This window comes from Camelus ferus, chromosome 31, assembly GCF_009834535.1.
Source record: "Camelus ferus isolate YT-003-E chromosome 31, BCGSAC_Cfer_1.0, whole genome shotgun sequence".
Taxonomy (NCBI): Eukaryota; Metazoa; Chordata; class Mammalia; order Artiodactyla; family Camelidae; genus Camelus; species Camelus ferus.
Genome location: NC_045726.1, coordinates 7,123,144 through 7,138,326, shown reverse-complemented (window position 1 = coordinate 7,138,326; position 15,183 = coordinate 7,123,144). Strand labels below are relative to the sequence as shown.

General features: G+C 36.7%; 1 protein-coding gene across 1 annotated transcript in view; it reads left to right on the top strand.

Annotated features, from left to right (window-relative positions):
* Positions 1-15,183, top strand: part of FBXO8 (F-box protein 8) — a 34,734-nt gene that overhangs the window by 3,844 nt on the left and 15,707 nt on the right. Inside the window, exons 2-3 of the mRNA XM_006194544.3 lie at positions 9,776-10,112; positions 12,358-12,484. Of these exons, the coding sequence (XP_006194606.1) occupies positions 9,784-10,112; positions 12,358-12,484 (456 nt within the window). The 5' untranslated portion in view covers positions 9,776-9,783. The remainder of the gene's footprint in view (positions 1-9,775; positions 10,113-12,357; positions 12,485-15,183) is intronic.

Below are 15,183 nucleotides of genomic sequence, written 5' to 3'. Positions count from 1 at the left end.
TACATTTCAAATAACACATCTTAATTTTTACATTTGTTTAGATGCCATTTGGTACCACTCGTTGTAAAATCAAATTAAAGAACAGGAAAAAACCTTCAGGAAACAAAGTAATATTGTAAATCTTTTTGAATTAAAAAAAAAAACACCCTACAAATGGTATGCCTCTTAGTAACAAAAACTGCTCTTGCAGGACCAGATCTTTAAATTTAATGAGTAGGGTTTTTTTTTATGTGTTTAATGTACCCTGTGACCTCTTAGTACTTAGCTATTTCCCCTTTCTCCTCAGAAAGACCTCCTTGTGGACTTACCCTTCCTCCATTTCTCTACGGTTGTTGGCCTTTCAGTGTTAGAAGTGTGATTGGTTATCAGGTTTTTTCTTTTCTTTTCGTCCCCCCTCTGCTCAGTCTGTTCTAAACGACTTTGGTGGTCTGTTCTCTTGGAAGTCGAGAAATAAATGCTAGGCTGCCAATTTGATTATAAGTGTCTCATAGAAAGTATTTTCTCACAGAATGTCCCATGCTCTTGTGCCACTGAATGATATCACAGGATAACACTTGATGTTTTTTTTAAAACCTAAAGTAATCAAAAATCTAGTTGTTACTTTCTAGTTGGAAAACAATTGAAAATTTCCAAGAAAATATAAATGAGTGAACTGCCTCATATTTAAGTCTTAATAGAATTTGCACTTTAGAGATAACGCTCTTGGTACATGTTAGATCTTTATCTGAGAGGGGAAATTTCTTATTCATAAATTCTGCTGTTTAGACACTTAAGAAATACTGAAGAAAAGTAACCATTCATACTGAGTATTTAATTTAGCTTATTCATGTCACTCATCAGTAACCAGTGACTTGACACTGCTTGCTCAGGAAGAGGCTTTGTGGGATCAGTTTGCTTCAAACAAAAGCGTGTAAAGCAGGATGCTTTTTTGAGACCTCCAGACTGCTTTGTGCTCTTCTGGTCATCTGCTGCGTGTCATCCACCCACCTAATTGGTGTATGAACCATTCTTTTTTTTTTTTTTAACTTATACGTTTGTTTGTTTTAATGGAGGTCCCAGGTGCATGCTAACCATGTGCTCTACCACTGAGCTACACCCACCCCTAAACCATTCTTTATTACATATAGTCTTTTCCACAGCATGTGCTATGTGAGTGCTCAGTGCCATAGAATTACTGAAAGCAGTAGTGCGGTATGTTCTCATAGAATAGTACTTCATTTGATGTTTAACTTGCTGCATAGGAATGTTTTGATTAAAGCTACTTAATATATTTTACAGATAATTTTATATTAGATGTACCAACAGCCGTTAATAAAGTAATCTCTGTCATTCTTTTGTGGACATACCTGACTCTTGAAAAGAGAACAAGATACTGCAAGTACCATCAGTCAAAAAACAATTCCATCTCTTTAAGAAATGTAGCCATCTACTGGAAGTAAATAGAAAAGTATTATTCTCATAAGTGTTAATAATGAACTTGATAGAGTTCTTGGTAATTAATCTAATCTGTTCTGCTCTCTGAGGGGAAGTGCCTTTGTGCTAGTTACAACAGATTCATGTCGACTACAACTGTATTTCCTTTTTTAAAAATGAGAAAACTACATCCAAAATCATGTCGGAGAAGTGTAGCCGTCCCTTAGATTTTTGTATTAGAAAGAAGTGAGTGAGTCAGGACAGAGACACTGCTTTACCAGTTAAAATATGCTATCTTCATGAAGGCTCATAGCAGTCCTGTGTAATAGGAGTGATTCCCCCATTTTTTAGGCTGCCGAGGGTCAGAAACCTTGTCTGAAATATCTAATAAGGTAACACATGTGGTGTACTTGAAACTCCAATTTTAGATTCACCCTCCAGAGTAGCAGTGTCAAGAAAACCTACACATTTCTCTCAAGCAGACATCATATAGCCCACATTCTCTAATCTCAGCATAATAAAACTAGAAATTAATTTTAAAAACCAAAAGACCTAAATATTTAGATTTAAAAAGTCTCTCCTAAATTATTCAGTCAGTGTGTAATTAAAGTACTATTATTAATGTTGCTGTCATTTTAATAGAAATAAGAATATATAAGTAGGAGATTTAAACAGCTTACTGTGGTATTTAAGATATTTTTAACAAAGTAGATCATTATTCTTAGACATATTGTAAAATTATTTGAAGCAATCCAAATTAAATCACATTAGTTTATGTATTTGGATTTTTAATGAGTAATTAAACCAATTTTATTTGATATATTTTGCATTTATGCTTTTTTTTTTATTAGACCATGTAAGAGGCATTTATACCTTTTGCATTTTATACTCAATTATTGATACATCCTGGGTAAATAGTCAAGCATTTTTATAGAATTTGTATCTTTAAGGATTTAGTCCTTGATTCTGTCTTCTTTGATCTTTATAGGAAATTCCATGAAGTCAGAGATGATTCAAAGGTGATAGATTTTTAATAGTTGGATTTTCTTGAATCTAAAATAATTACTGTTTGTCAAATGACACTAGACTTGCTGTGTCCTTCGTCACCCTCTTTAGAGTGTTTATATCAGGGCCTTTAATTCTTGAAAGCACTTTATTGAGGTATCATTTACATACCATAAAATTCACCCATTTCAAGTGTACAATACTCTGCCCCTTCCCCCTTTTTTGAGTTAATTGTAGATACATATGCATTTGCAAGAAATATACTGAGAGATCTCTTGTGGTTTGTCTAGTTTCCCTGGGTGGTAACATACTGCAAAAGCACAATATACTATCACAACCAGGTTGTTGACATTAATCCACTGCACCTGTCTTGTTCAGAATTCCGCCCCCCCCTTTTTTTTTACTGACACGTATATCTGCATGGATGAAATTCTGCACAAGTTCACACATCCAGCATCACAGTCAAGACACTGAACAGTTCAAACACCACTGGGATCCCTCATGCTGCTGTTGTATAACTACACCTCCCTCCCTCCCGGGTGGTGAAGCTGAACATCTGTCACGTGCTTCTGGGTCATTTGTACATCCTCTTTGGCAAAATACCTGTTCGTGTCTTATGTTCATTTTTTAATTGCATTGTTTGATTTTTTCTACTGTTGAGTTTGAGAATTATTTATATATTCTAGGTACTAGTCCTTTGTCAGATATGTGGTTTGCAAATATTTTCTTAGTCTGTAGCTTATGTTTTTGTCTTCTTCACATGAGCTTTCAAAGAGCAAAAGTTTTTAATGTTATTGAGGTCTGCTTTATCAGTTTTTATTCTTAGGTATCATGACTTTGATGAACTCTTTTCCTAGACCTAGATCTCTAAGACTTCCTGCTTTGTATTTTTTAAGAGTTTTATCATTTTATGCTTAGCACTTAAGTCTATGATCTATTTTGAGAAAATTTTTGAAAGATGTGAAGTTAAGGTCAAGGTTTATCTAATTCAGTTTTTTCTCATTGTTTACCATTCACCCAGTCAACAGATATTTTCTGAGTACTTCTTAGGTCTAAGGCACTGTGTTTGGTACTGGATTTTTCCATGTAGCCTATTGTGCTGAGCCAGTTCCCCATCTTAGTACTTACAGGCAGTTCTCGCTTTACATGGTACCATGTTAACTGAAGCGTGTGCATAGGAGAACGGTGGTCTTGCTGTGCACAGTCCCGTGGAACTGTTATCCAATAGTGAGCAGGTGTTATATGAGGCAATAAATAATTTTTATTTCTTTTAATAAACAACAATAAAGCACAATATGATAGATGAGTTCCAAAGTTGTTATTGTCTTAATGAACATGTGTTTGAGTAATTCGTGTTTTATAATCAAGAGATATGCTTAAAAATGCAAATTTCAACAATTGTAACGTTGATTTCAAAGATCTGAGAAATTAACATGCTATTCTCCAAGCTCTTTATAATTCGATTTCCTGGGGATGTGAAGATGTCATAAAGATCTATAGAGGAAGTTTCTTCTTGTTAATCAACAGATACATTTTGTAATACTGCCGGAAGGACCTCTGACATGTTGAATCTTCCCACGAAGTCTTGAAGTTTTCATCTCTAGAAACATACAATAGTGATTAAAGTTGACGGTCGTATTTAGCTGCAAAAAATGTGTCTGTGTTATTACTGACTGATGACTAAATACTTGACATTATTTGCCAAACGAAGTGTGTCAATCTAAGGAAACTTGGTTTCTTCTAACTTTGTACGTTTACTAGTTGTTATTTTTTCTCCTAGCAAAGGTAAATGACATCTCTCCAAATTCACAGATCCTAAATTAATGAAATTTAGAATGAGGATTATAGCTACTCAGATAATTAGATTTAGAATAATCAGGTGTACTCTGAAATGGGGGACCCAAAATAAGGCTTATCATCTAAAGGGGGTTGAGTGGGGACTGCAGAACTAGCTGTGGTAGATTACCTGTAGGTTAGATCCTCTCAGTGGTAACCCCTCTAAGCCCCAGGGGAGAAGAGTTATTCGCTGTTATTTTCTGACGGGGATAATGAGGACCACAGACTGCAGGCTAATCAGATTCTGTGCCAGAGTTTGAACCAGATCTTTTTTTTCACATCGAAGCCTGTGTGCTTTCCACATGAACAGCAGCCCGCAAGAGAAGTTGCAGCAGGAGCAACAGAGGAGATGAGAAGCAATGATGGGGGTGAAAGAGTTGAGAGGAGCTAGTGATGGGGGAACAGACGGGAGACTGCCTTTGCCATCTGTGGATTCTGATGGTTCTGGGCATAAGGTTTGGTGTCAAGAATAAAAGCTTGGAGCTCAGAGAGACAGACCTGAGTTTGAATCCGAAAATTTCCATTCGCCAGCTCTGAGACCTTGTGCAAAGTTGTTTAACCTCTCTGGGTCACTATTTCCTTAGCTATAAACTTAGAGTAATATCAACCCATTAAGGTTGTTGTGAGGATTAAAATGGGATAATTAACATATTAATTAACTTCAACAGTGTTTGGCATAGAGTTAGAATTAAATAAATTGTGGTTTATAGTATAAAATAATATTGTTTAATGTTTATGTTATTAAATATTATGTAAACAATATTGTATACATAATATTATGTATGAAAGGAGGGACACATCTGGGAATTCCAAGCCTTAAATCTGCACAAGGGGTATTTTTCTTCTACTTTCTTTAAAAAAATTTTCTCCACCCTTTAAAATAAATATTTCTATCAAAACTGGCAAAAATAATTTTTACTGAGTATTTTGAGGTTTGCTTTGACAGAGATCTCCTACTCTTAAACTGCAGTGCTGAGCACTTAGCTCCTTAGTGATGGTTTTCAGTCTGGGGACACTAAGCATGTAGGACAGTAATTCTTAAACTTAGTGCACATCAAACTCAGACACTTATTTTCAAATTCGCATGCTTGGATTCCTCAACCAGGAGATTTCTGTTTACAGAAAGTTTGTAAGATTAGTAAAAATCACTAGTGTGTACCTTTTACCCAGATTCACCAATGTTAAACATTTTGCCACACTGTATCATTCTTTCTATACAGAGATGGATGTTTCTGGTTTTCAGAACCATTTGAGATGAGGTTGTGTACATTCTGCCTTAATACTTCAGTGTGTTTCCGTGAACAAAAATATACTCTGACAAAGCCTCTGTGCAGTTATCAAATTCAGAAAAGTTCACACTGGAACAGTGTTTCAATCCAGTCCTCAGCCTGTATGTCTAGCTTTTCAATTATCCCAATAATGTTCTTTATAGCTCTTTTTCCCCCCAGTATAAGGGGCAGTCCACATACTGCATTTAGATGTCATGGCTTTTAGTCTCCTTCATTCCGGAATGGCTCCTTTCTTTAGCTTCACAGAATTGGTGATTTTGAAAAAAACAATTCATCTACAGACTCCGTTTGGCTTTCTCTGTTACTCCTCATGATTAGATTCCAGTTACACATTTTTGGCTGGAATCCTGTGTCACTGATGTTATGTCTTCCTCAGGGCACCACTTCCAGAGGCACGTGATGTCCATTTGTGTCTTACTGGTGAATGTTACGTTTGAACATTTGGTTAAGTGATATCTAATTTCTGAATTTCTTTTTGTAATTAATGAGTAATATGTGGGGAGATACCTTGAGACTCTGTAAATCTTCTATTATCAAACTCTAGATTCAGCACCCACTGATAATTCTTGCCTGAATTGTTTTTTCTGTGATGATTGTAAAAGGATGATTTTTCTAACTCTGTTATCCCTTCTGTCTTTATGAGTCAACATTTTCCTGTAAGGAAGAACTCTCCTTTCTTCTTTATATATGTATTTATTATCAGTGTAGATACACACATGGATTCTTTTTGTATGTGATGGATTGTAATCCATTCCTGTCCTTATTTACAACAAACTTTATTGAAAATACAAAACTTTGTGTTTTTTTCAATTCAAAACTCTTTGCATATTCAGTGATTTCATTATGTAGCTCATTTTTTATGACTGAATAATTGGCATGAATGACAAATAACTAAAGGAGATGAAAAATTGTGTCTCTTCGGCAGGAAGAGCGTCAAGATAATTGAAGTATCATCGAGTAAGTTTTACTAAAGTGCTCATTATTTTCACTCTATGAGAATATTGTTTCGTCAAAACAAACTAGCTAACATTATCATTAACTGTGGAGTGAACTTTGTATGCAGTATCTCATTTAATACAACAGCTCTTTGAGGTGTATATATTATTTCGTAATATGCAAATTGTCACCCTAGCAGTGAAGAAGTCAAAGCTCAGAATAGTCAGTAAATCCCCCAGGTGCTGTAAGTGGTGACCAGCGGAGTCAGGACTTGAACTTCAGTGTGTTCAACTTCAGAGGCCACAGCACCGTGCTTCCTCCATGACTTGCTTCACAACTTCTGCAGTGGGTCTCGTGTCCTTTGAAGAGTTTTATCACTTTTCTGGCCGTTCTGCCCACATCCCACACCACTGCTGCCTTAAGGAACATTGGGAGTGTGATGGGACACTGCAGACTTCCTTTCCTTTTTCTAAGGGCTAAACTTACGATATTCATCCTTCTCGAGTGGTTTATCCTAATCTGTTCTTGCCCCGAATCAAGAACTGCTTTAAAGAGAAACGTCCCACAAGGGCAATTTGCAGTGTCATTTAGCAGTAGAAGAATAGAAAATGCGGTTTTCTTTGTTCGAATTATGTGCATATGAGCCTCAAACCCGCACCCTCCCCATCCCTTTTTTTTTTTTTTTTAATCCCAAGAACCAGCTGCCAGCTTTACTTCTTTCTACCCGCTGGATGCTATCTGAATCACATTAGCCAGTGCTCCACTTAAGCGGTCCCTGTTAAAGTCCAGAGCCCAGGGAAATCACCCTGACTCTGTTCCCTAGCAACATCCCTGAGAGGAGCAGCAGCTGCCTGACCATATGCCACTAAAAAGATGTTGCAAGGGAAGTGCATATACACTGATGTTAAATGCCTCGAATCTTGAGACTTCAGCCATCATAGTTTCCATGTTTCAGTATTTACCATTAGTGGTGCAAATCCCAAAGGAAAGTATAATTATCTAAAATGACAACAAGTACTGGATGAGCTTAGCAATCAATTCAATTTCTAGATATTTTCTTGCTAAGATAAACAAAGAAATAGCCATGATAAAAACACCTTTCTTTATGTTTAGTCTTAAATGTTAAAGATTTGTGTCAAAATTAAATCGTGTTTACGTTGTCATGTGATGTGGCATATTTAAACATTAAGCAAACGTAAAACTCCTTACCAATTTTTGTTGGTGTTCTGTATTTTTTTTCTGTGTTAATTTTTACTCTGTAGTTTTGCCTTTTCCAGAATGACATATAATTGGAATCACACTTCATGTAGCCCTTTCTGATCAGCTTCTTTCACTTAGTAGCATGCATTTAAATTTCCTCCATGGCTTTTCATGGTTTGATAGCTTGTTCCTTTTTAGCATTAAATACTCCATTGTCTGGACGTACCACAGTAAATTTATACCTTCTCCTAATGAAGGACAACTTGGTTGCTTTCAAGTTTTGGTAATTATGACTAAAGCTGCAGGTTCACGGGCAGGTTTTTGTGTGGACATAAGTTTTCAACTTATTTGGGTAGGTACCAAGGAGCATGAGGGCTGGATCATACAGTAAAAACATGTTTATTTTTCTAAGAAACTGTCAAACTGTCTTCCAAAGTAACTGTACCATTTTGAATTCTTACATCCTTGTCAGCATTTGGTGGTGTCAGTTTGGGATTTCAGTCATTCTAATAGAAAATAAGAATTTCATTATGAAAATTTAACCACTACTTCACGAACTGCTACAGGTATGCTGAAATGTGTCATAGGTGGGAATCTTTTGTGGTTTCTTAGCAAAAACAGATTTTCCCACATTTAAAAATTATTAATATATTTCTTCTCTTTGTGCCCCCCCCCCATCCCTTTATAGCTTAAGCTGTTGGATTTCCAAGCAGCTCACAGTAAGGAGGAAGCATGAAAAATTATCCTGGACTGTTTTTTCTGTTTTGATCAACAAGTAGCCTGTTACAGTGGCCATTATCCAAGTAATAGCCAATAATTCAGTAAATACACGTGCCTTTTAAAATATGAAAACGTAATCTTTGACATTCTTTAAAATTCTACTCAATTTCAAATCATTTCTAGCTATTTGCAGAATTTCTGGCACCAGTGCATCTAGGGAGGAATTGCTTTTTTATTTCTTTAATGGTTACTCCCTTTTGTAAACAGCCAGATACGACAAAACCATATTTTAAGTTTAGGTCATCCTATGAATTTTATTTTAATGATTTTATATGAAAATCAGTTCTTTCCTCCGAATTTTAAAACCACATGCGTATTAGTAGTCAATTTAGATTTTTAAAACAAGACTATTTGTTTGGAAAAGAGATCATGAAAATGATTATTTGTATTAGTTAAAAGTTCTTCCTGATTTCATCTTTTTTAATGAATTTATTTGCCCAGGAAAAGTTACTTGTTTTCAAAGCCAAGATCAAATAGGAAGTCTTGGCCAGTGGTTTTCTAAATATTTGTACATGAGGAAGTCCAACATTGTAGCAGATAAATGTGGAGCTGCTCAGGTTGGAGGTCAAGTGGAGGTGGAAGAGACTGGAACACAGCCTCTCCTCCAGCCTTTCCCCAGGTACCTCCTGAATCTGTAGGGCTATGTGGAGAAGAACTGGAAAATTCATCTAAATAATGATTTTTACTTAAAGCAGCAGCAAAATCGAGTAGTCACTACTGAGCTCTGTATCATGGAGTTCTAGGTGTCTAATTTATAAGGTTTCTGAATTAGACTTCAGGGCCTACGTTACATTTTATTACAGCCTGCAACTTAAGAGCAGACTGGCAAGAATTAAATGAAAAGCCTGTTTCACAGCTGCCACACATCTGGGAATTTGGTTAAAAGGGGCTAGCTTAGCTCAGCCTGAGTTGTGATAAAAAGCAGGGTGTAGAGGTCTTTTAAGTGAAGTCCTGTGCTCTGATCAGAGTTGTATTTAATACTGGCCCATAAGTCCACATAATTATAATTTGTAAGAGTCTTTAGGATGTCAGTAACTTTTAAATCTTAACCCTGTGAAAAATGATTATGTCACCTGGGGGCTTTAAAAGTGGTTAGCAAACTGGGGTAAAGGTGGTACTCAAACCAAATATCTCTCTGTCCGAGTTTTAGACTTCCGATGGTCCAGCTAGTCTGTGTAACATGCTGCTCCACTTAACCTGCTGTAGTGAAGGATGTCCGTCCTGATAAGTGAATGCTGCAGGTCAGACCTGACCTGCCACAGGGAAAGGCGGATGTCTGTTTTAACGGCGCCTTCTTTCTTCTGGCTCTGTCCCAGGCTTGCAGATGGGTCAGGGGCTGTGGAGAGTGGCCAGAAACCAGCAGCTACAGCAGGAAAGCTACGGAGAGCAAGGCTACCTCAGCAGAGAGCAGAGCAGGAGGATGGCGGCCAGCAGCGTTTCCAGCACCAGTCATCGCAAACAGGTCCAGGGCGGCATTGATATATATCATCTTCTGAAGACAAGGAAATCTAAAGAACAGGAAGGGTTCATTAATTTGGAAATGCTGCCTCCCGAGCTGAGCTTTACCATCTTGTCCTACCTGAATGCTACGGACCTCTGCTTGGCCTCCTGTGTTTGGCAGGACCTGGCGAACGACGAGCTGCTCTGGCAAGGGTGAGTCCGGCTGCCGGGTTTGGTTCAGGTCTCTCTCAACATCGTCTTGCCCAAATGTCTTTTCACCAGTGCTGCTTGTTAGTATACACTTAACAGGTGACTATTTCATCTGCTTCTTTTTCTAATCACTATTTTTCAGTGAAGTGGGCAAATATTAGAAGAGCAAGATCATCATCTGCTTGCTGAAGTGAAGGTGGATTATACGAATTTTAGGAGCTGTTTTACCGGTTTAAAGTTAAGCTGTGAATCTTAGAACGTTTACTGCAGTGAAATCTGTGGAACCAGAATGACTCCTTATGTCATATATATTTGAGTCATGAAAATATTACCAATCACAGAAGAATCATTGAAGCTTGGGTTTTCTAGCATTCTTTACCAAAGCTTATTTGAGTCTCATTATTTTAAAATGAGACTTCCTAACAGTATAAAACAAGTTTTTTGAGGCTTCAAACAATTTCTCAGTGACGATCTATTGAGAGTCAGTTATCTAAATAGCCAAACTTCAGTACAAATGCATTACCAGCGGGACATCCCTACCTCAGGCTTCCCAGTGCTACAGAATTACAGTGTTGACTATATAGTCCATTCTCAGCCTCTAAATAAATAAAAATCATCTGTCTCATCTTGTTTTTCTTTTACTATCTTATCATTCCTTATTTGAACTTTGGGGAAAAAAACTTTAAGCTTTTCTGAACTCAGTCCGAATGTATTCTTCATTTGGGATGTAAATCTGGGAATTGTTCATTTCTGAAAGAAATGCTTCCTTTATTGTTTACCTCATAATTATGCCTGTTTCTGTGGTGCCTGGATTTTTTTCCTTAGCAATACATTGCTTCTATTTAAACTAAAGGCTTATTTTTTTTTTTTAATTTTGGATGTTGAGAGGTTCTGTTGCTTTCACATATTAGGTTAGTAATAAAAGTCAAAAGCCATGTGGCTGAAGAGGCTGGTAAAATAGTGATTAATTTTCTAAAGTCACTAAACTCATTGATTTAAAATCGGTGATTGTATTTGGTTGGTAACAATATTGCAAGGATGTAAATTAACTATTATGAAGATACTCCCATGTGAAAGTACATATTTTACCCACGGTCCTCATAAACTATGTGTTATAGACTGAGGCTGTAACTTTTTCTCGTTTTCCTGTAAGTTGTTTGTGTGTGAGAAAAGACGGAAGTGTGAGCCAAAAATCAATAATGAATATCAGAAAGTGAAACTGTTTTAATGTTTGTCTCAGCAAGTAGGTACTTTTGAGCAAACACACACACACGCAGATTTTGAACAAAAGAGTCATTAAAACTATCAAAATAACAATTTCAGTAGTCTCCGTGTCTCTAGAGAAATGCATTTGTATTGAATTATCTGCAGTATACACCCCACATTTCAAGGCATTGTAATTAGATAAAGCACTAGCTTTCAAATAACCACCAGTAGCTCGTGCCTCTGCACGGAGTTGGAAACAAGTATCCCAACATGTAGAAATAGCGTTTTTTGAGGTGTGAACTGTTAGCACTTTAGTTTTTTAGACTTTTTTAAAATGACCATGTATAGCTGTGAGAGCGAAGACCAGTGTTTTAAAGCCAGATCTTAAAAACAGCTAAGCTTTAAGTCACAGCTTTTGGTTTATATATTGAAGTTATAGCATTGCAGGCAATTTCTCCCTCTGCCCAGCAGTCTTTCCCCCTCATTCAGTTTTATTTTGCAACAAAGCTCATAGTTACTTAATCTTTTTTGAGCTTTTTGGTTAAGATTGTGGGCTCAGGATTAAGCTCCTTCGATTCAAATCCTGCCTCTACACAAATTAGTTTTGACCCTGGGCAGCTTTTTTACAGTGTCTGTTACTTTATCTGTAGCACCAGCATCATAGGATTGTTGTAAAGATTAAGCAAGTTAATACTATTAAAATGCTTTAAATGAGCGCCCGCTATCTAGTAAGCACTTGGTGAATGTCAGTTATCATCAGCAGCATCATTAGTTTATGTTTAACTTCAGGTAGGACTCACAAATATTATTAATCTTGGTGACTCACATTTTTAAGTGCTGTCAGAATTGCTAAATTGAAGACATTTGTCTATCACACTCTAGTAAACAAAAAAAAACAAGTATAAAATTAAACGTTTTAAACTGTAGAGCTGTAACATCCAATTTTATATCATTTCACATCACCATTTTATCACGTGTGTACATGTTTGACTTAGGAAATTCAATATGGTCATGTTTGCTTGTCTGGTTTTATCTTTTACAGGTTGTGTAAATCCACATGGGGTCACTGTTCCATATACAATAAGAACCCGCCTCTGGGATTTTCTTTTAGAAAACTGTACATGCAGCTGGATGAAGGCAGCCTCACCTTTAATGCCAGCCCGGATGAGGTAAGTGAAGAGCGTGAACCTCATTGTTACCTTGCTGCAGCCTTCCCGTGTAACGGACTTGCAAGTAAAATGACAAGTCACTGAACGTGACCTTCCAGTCACTGCTCATTAGCTGGGTATCTGAAGTTACCGCCGTGTGGCTCAGTCATTTCGCTCTCACCTTGTCCTGTTCTGATCTCTACCTGCTCACGCTGTGTGCCAGCTCCCATGACACAGAAGCAGTCCCCTCCCGGACCTGGCTGAGCCACCTACACCACAGGTCCAGAGTGCAGGACGTGCTCAGCAGAGCTCACCTGCAGCATTTCCTTCGTGTTATTGTTTCTGTTTTGTAATGATGCTGATTTTACCAGAGATACAGAGGATTTTCTAGTTGGTGACACATTTAAATAATGCCTTTTTAACAGTCTAATTCCCTGGTGACATAGAAACACATTAAAGATTCTGTTATAAAGTAGAACAATTTTGCATTAAGTATTTAATTCTTTTTTTTAAGATGGTAAGCAAACACAAATGGAGAAAAGGGAGAGTAGGAAAAGCAAAAAGAACTGGTTAAAATTAATTACTTAATGATTTCTTAACACAATATATGCGTTATCAAAGTGTGAAGACAGTTCTTTCACTGAATTCCTCCCCTTCCCCCATTCTTATTTTAATATATTCTGGAATGGTTCAGATTTTCAAAAATCTTATTCTTAGAAATCTAATGGAAATTAGGTAGCACTCAGAACTGTTACTTCTGGGTGGATTATTGCCTCTGGAAAAATTTATTAAATTTTATTTTAACTTAATTTTCAGAAACCAACTTTTTTTCATTTGTTGTGGAGGTATTAAGGACTCCTTAATTACCTTAATACTCCGTAATTAAGTTATTAAATCATGCAGTCAGTTTTTTTAAAAGATCTTAACTTTTGCTGTGTTAGGGAAATGTTTCTCCCGTGCAAAATATTTGACCATTAAACGTAAATACTGGTTTTATAAGTATGAATCATAAATGTATTGCAAATTTTTCCTAATACCTTTTATCATAAAATACATTTGCTTTGACATTATTTTTGGTCAAATCCATGTTTGGTTCCTCCTAAATATGTAGCAAAGTAAGCATGTTTTCATCGTGCACTGGCAGGCCCTGCTCCGTGTAAGTTAACGTAGTTGAAGAATGGTGTGCTTTCAGAGACGTCGTTTTTCTCATTTATTAGAGTTAGACATTACTTGTTGCTCATTAAAACAGTCCGTATGACTAGCGTTTAATAAGATAAACATGTGGCATCAGCATCTTGAGTTAATTGAGTGATGATTACTGGAGAAGAACTGAGGCAGAATAGTGCAGTGTTTCACTGTAGACGCGGAAGAACGGGGAAGGGTGGCCGCCACAGGGCCTGTCTTATTATGCCCAGTCTATCAAGGTGTGCTGGCTCCAGTCATGAATTCTACCCGTGTTGAGTAAAACTGTCATCCTCAATTCATATCACTTGCAAATGTTACATTCTAAGGAAAATGTAACTGGGTAAGTACTGAGTTGTAGGTTTACAAAGTCAGAAACGTTGGGTGTTAACTGCTGACGCTGGTGATGGTAAGTAGTCCGTCCTTGCTAAAGGAGTACCAATTTTTACAATAAATTAAAAAATATCCTTTTTATGCAAAGATGAAACTGTGGACAGGCCCTTATATACTAGAATATGTTATGGAAAATTTTACATACCTAAGTTGGAAAAGATAGATGTTAAAATACATTTCCATCTTTGCAGCTATGTTTATCAAACTATAGATTTCCTGTTATACCTCCTCTAGAATGTTTGGAGGAGGGGGCAGAGAAAAGAGACAAAATTAAAGTCCTCTTTTTATCTGACAAAGAAGTTTTTTAAAAATTAAGTCAAATGTTTACTAAAAGAGGGGCTTCAATTTACTAATTAAAATAAGATTTTTAGATCTTCAGATTTTCACTTATCCATCCTACCTCCCATTGTTATTGAGAGTTGGCTGTATTTCCTTTTTCTTTGCTCCTTGGCCTGACTTAAAGATATCCTGGAGCATTCTAGAAGTGTTGAATTTGCTGTTTTGAAAGGGACACATAGTGCTGCCAGGAGGCATGGAGCTGAACCATCCAAAGTGCCTTGTGGCTCCAGAATTCTGCTCTGTGCTTTTATGAACAACGCTGACCCAGCGGGTTTCACCTGATAACAAAAGAGAACTCTCTCTTTGCCAGAATAAACTTAGGACAGAAATAGGCATGGAGGGACACTGGAATATACTTGTAGGTGCAGGGAAATGAGAAGTATTTTAATGACTATTCCATACTTTCTTTTATTGACTGATAATCAGTGTCAGTTTTGTTGTTTATCCAAGTCAAGCCTTCAAAATTGAAATCATGTAATTGAAAGAGTTATCCTAATAAATGTTTTTATACAGAACTCACCTATATGAGTCATCCTTTGGCCAGGTTTTAGAATGACTCTTGCCATGATGTTTTAGTGCTAGGAATCAGGAAGTACTTTATGGAGGTTGATTTTTTCCCCCCTCACTGGATCACTGTCATCAGATGTGTTATGCTGGGTTCATTGAAGCCTGAGAAGTCAGTTACTTTTGCTGATATGTTTAAATGTAAATGGTGTTTATTGTAAGTATCTGCGATAAGATGTGTATATGATTGTTTAGTATTGTAACAAGTCTACTTTTCCATAATTTCTAGTTCTGTACTTAAC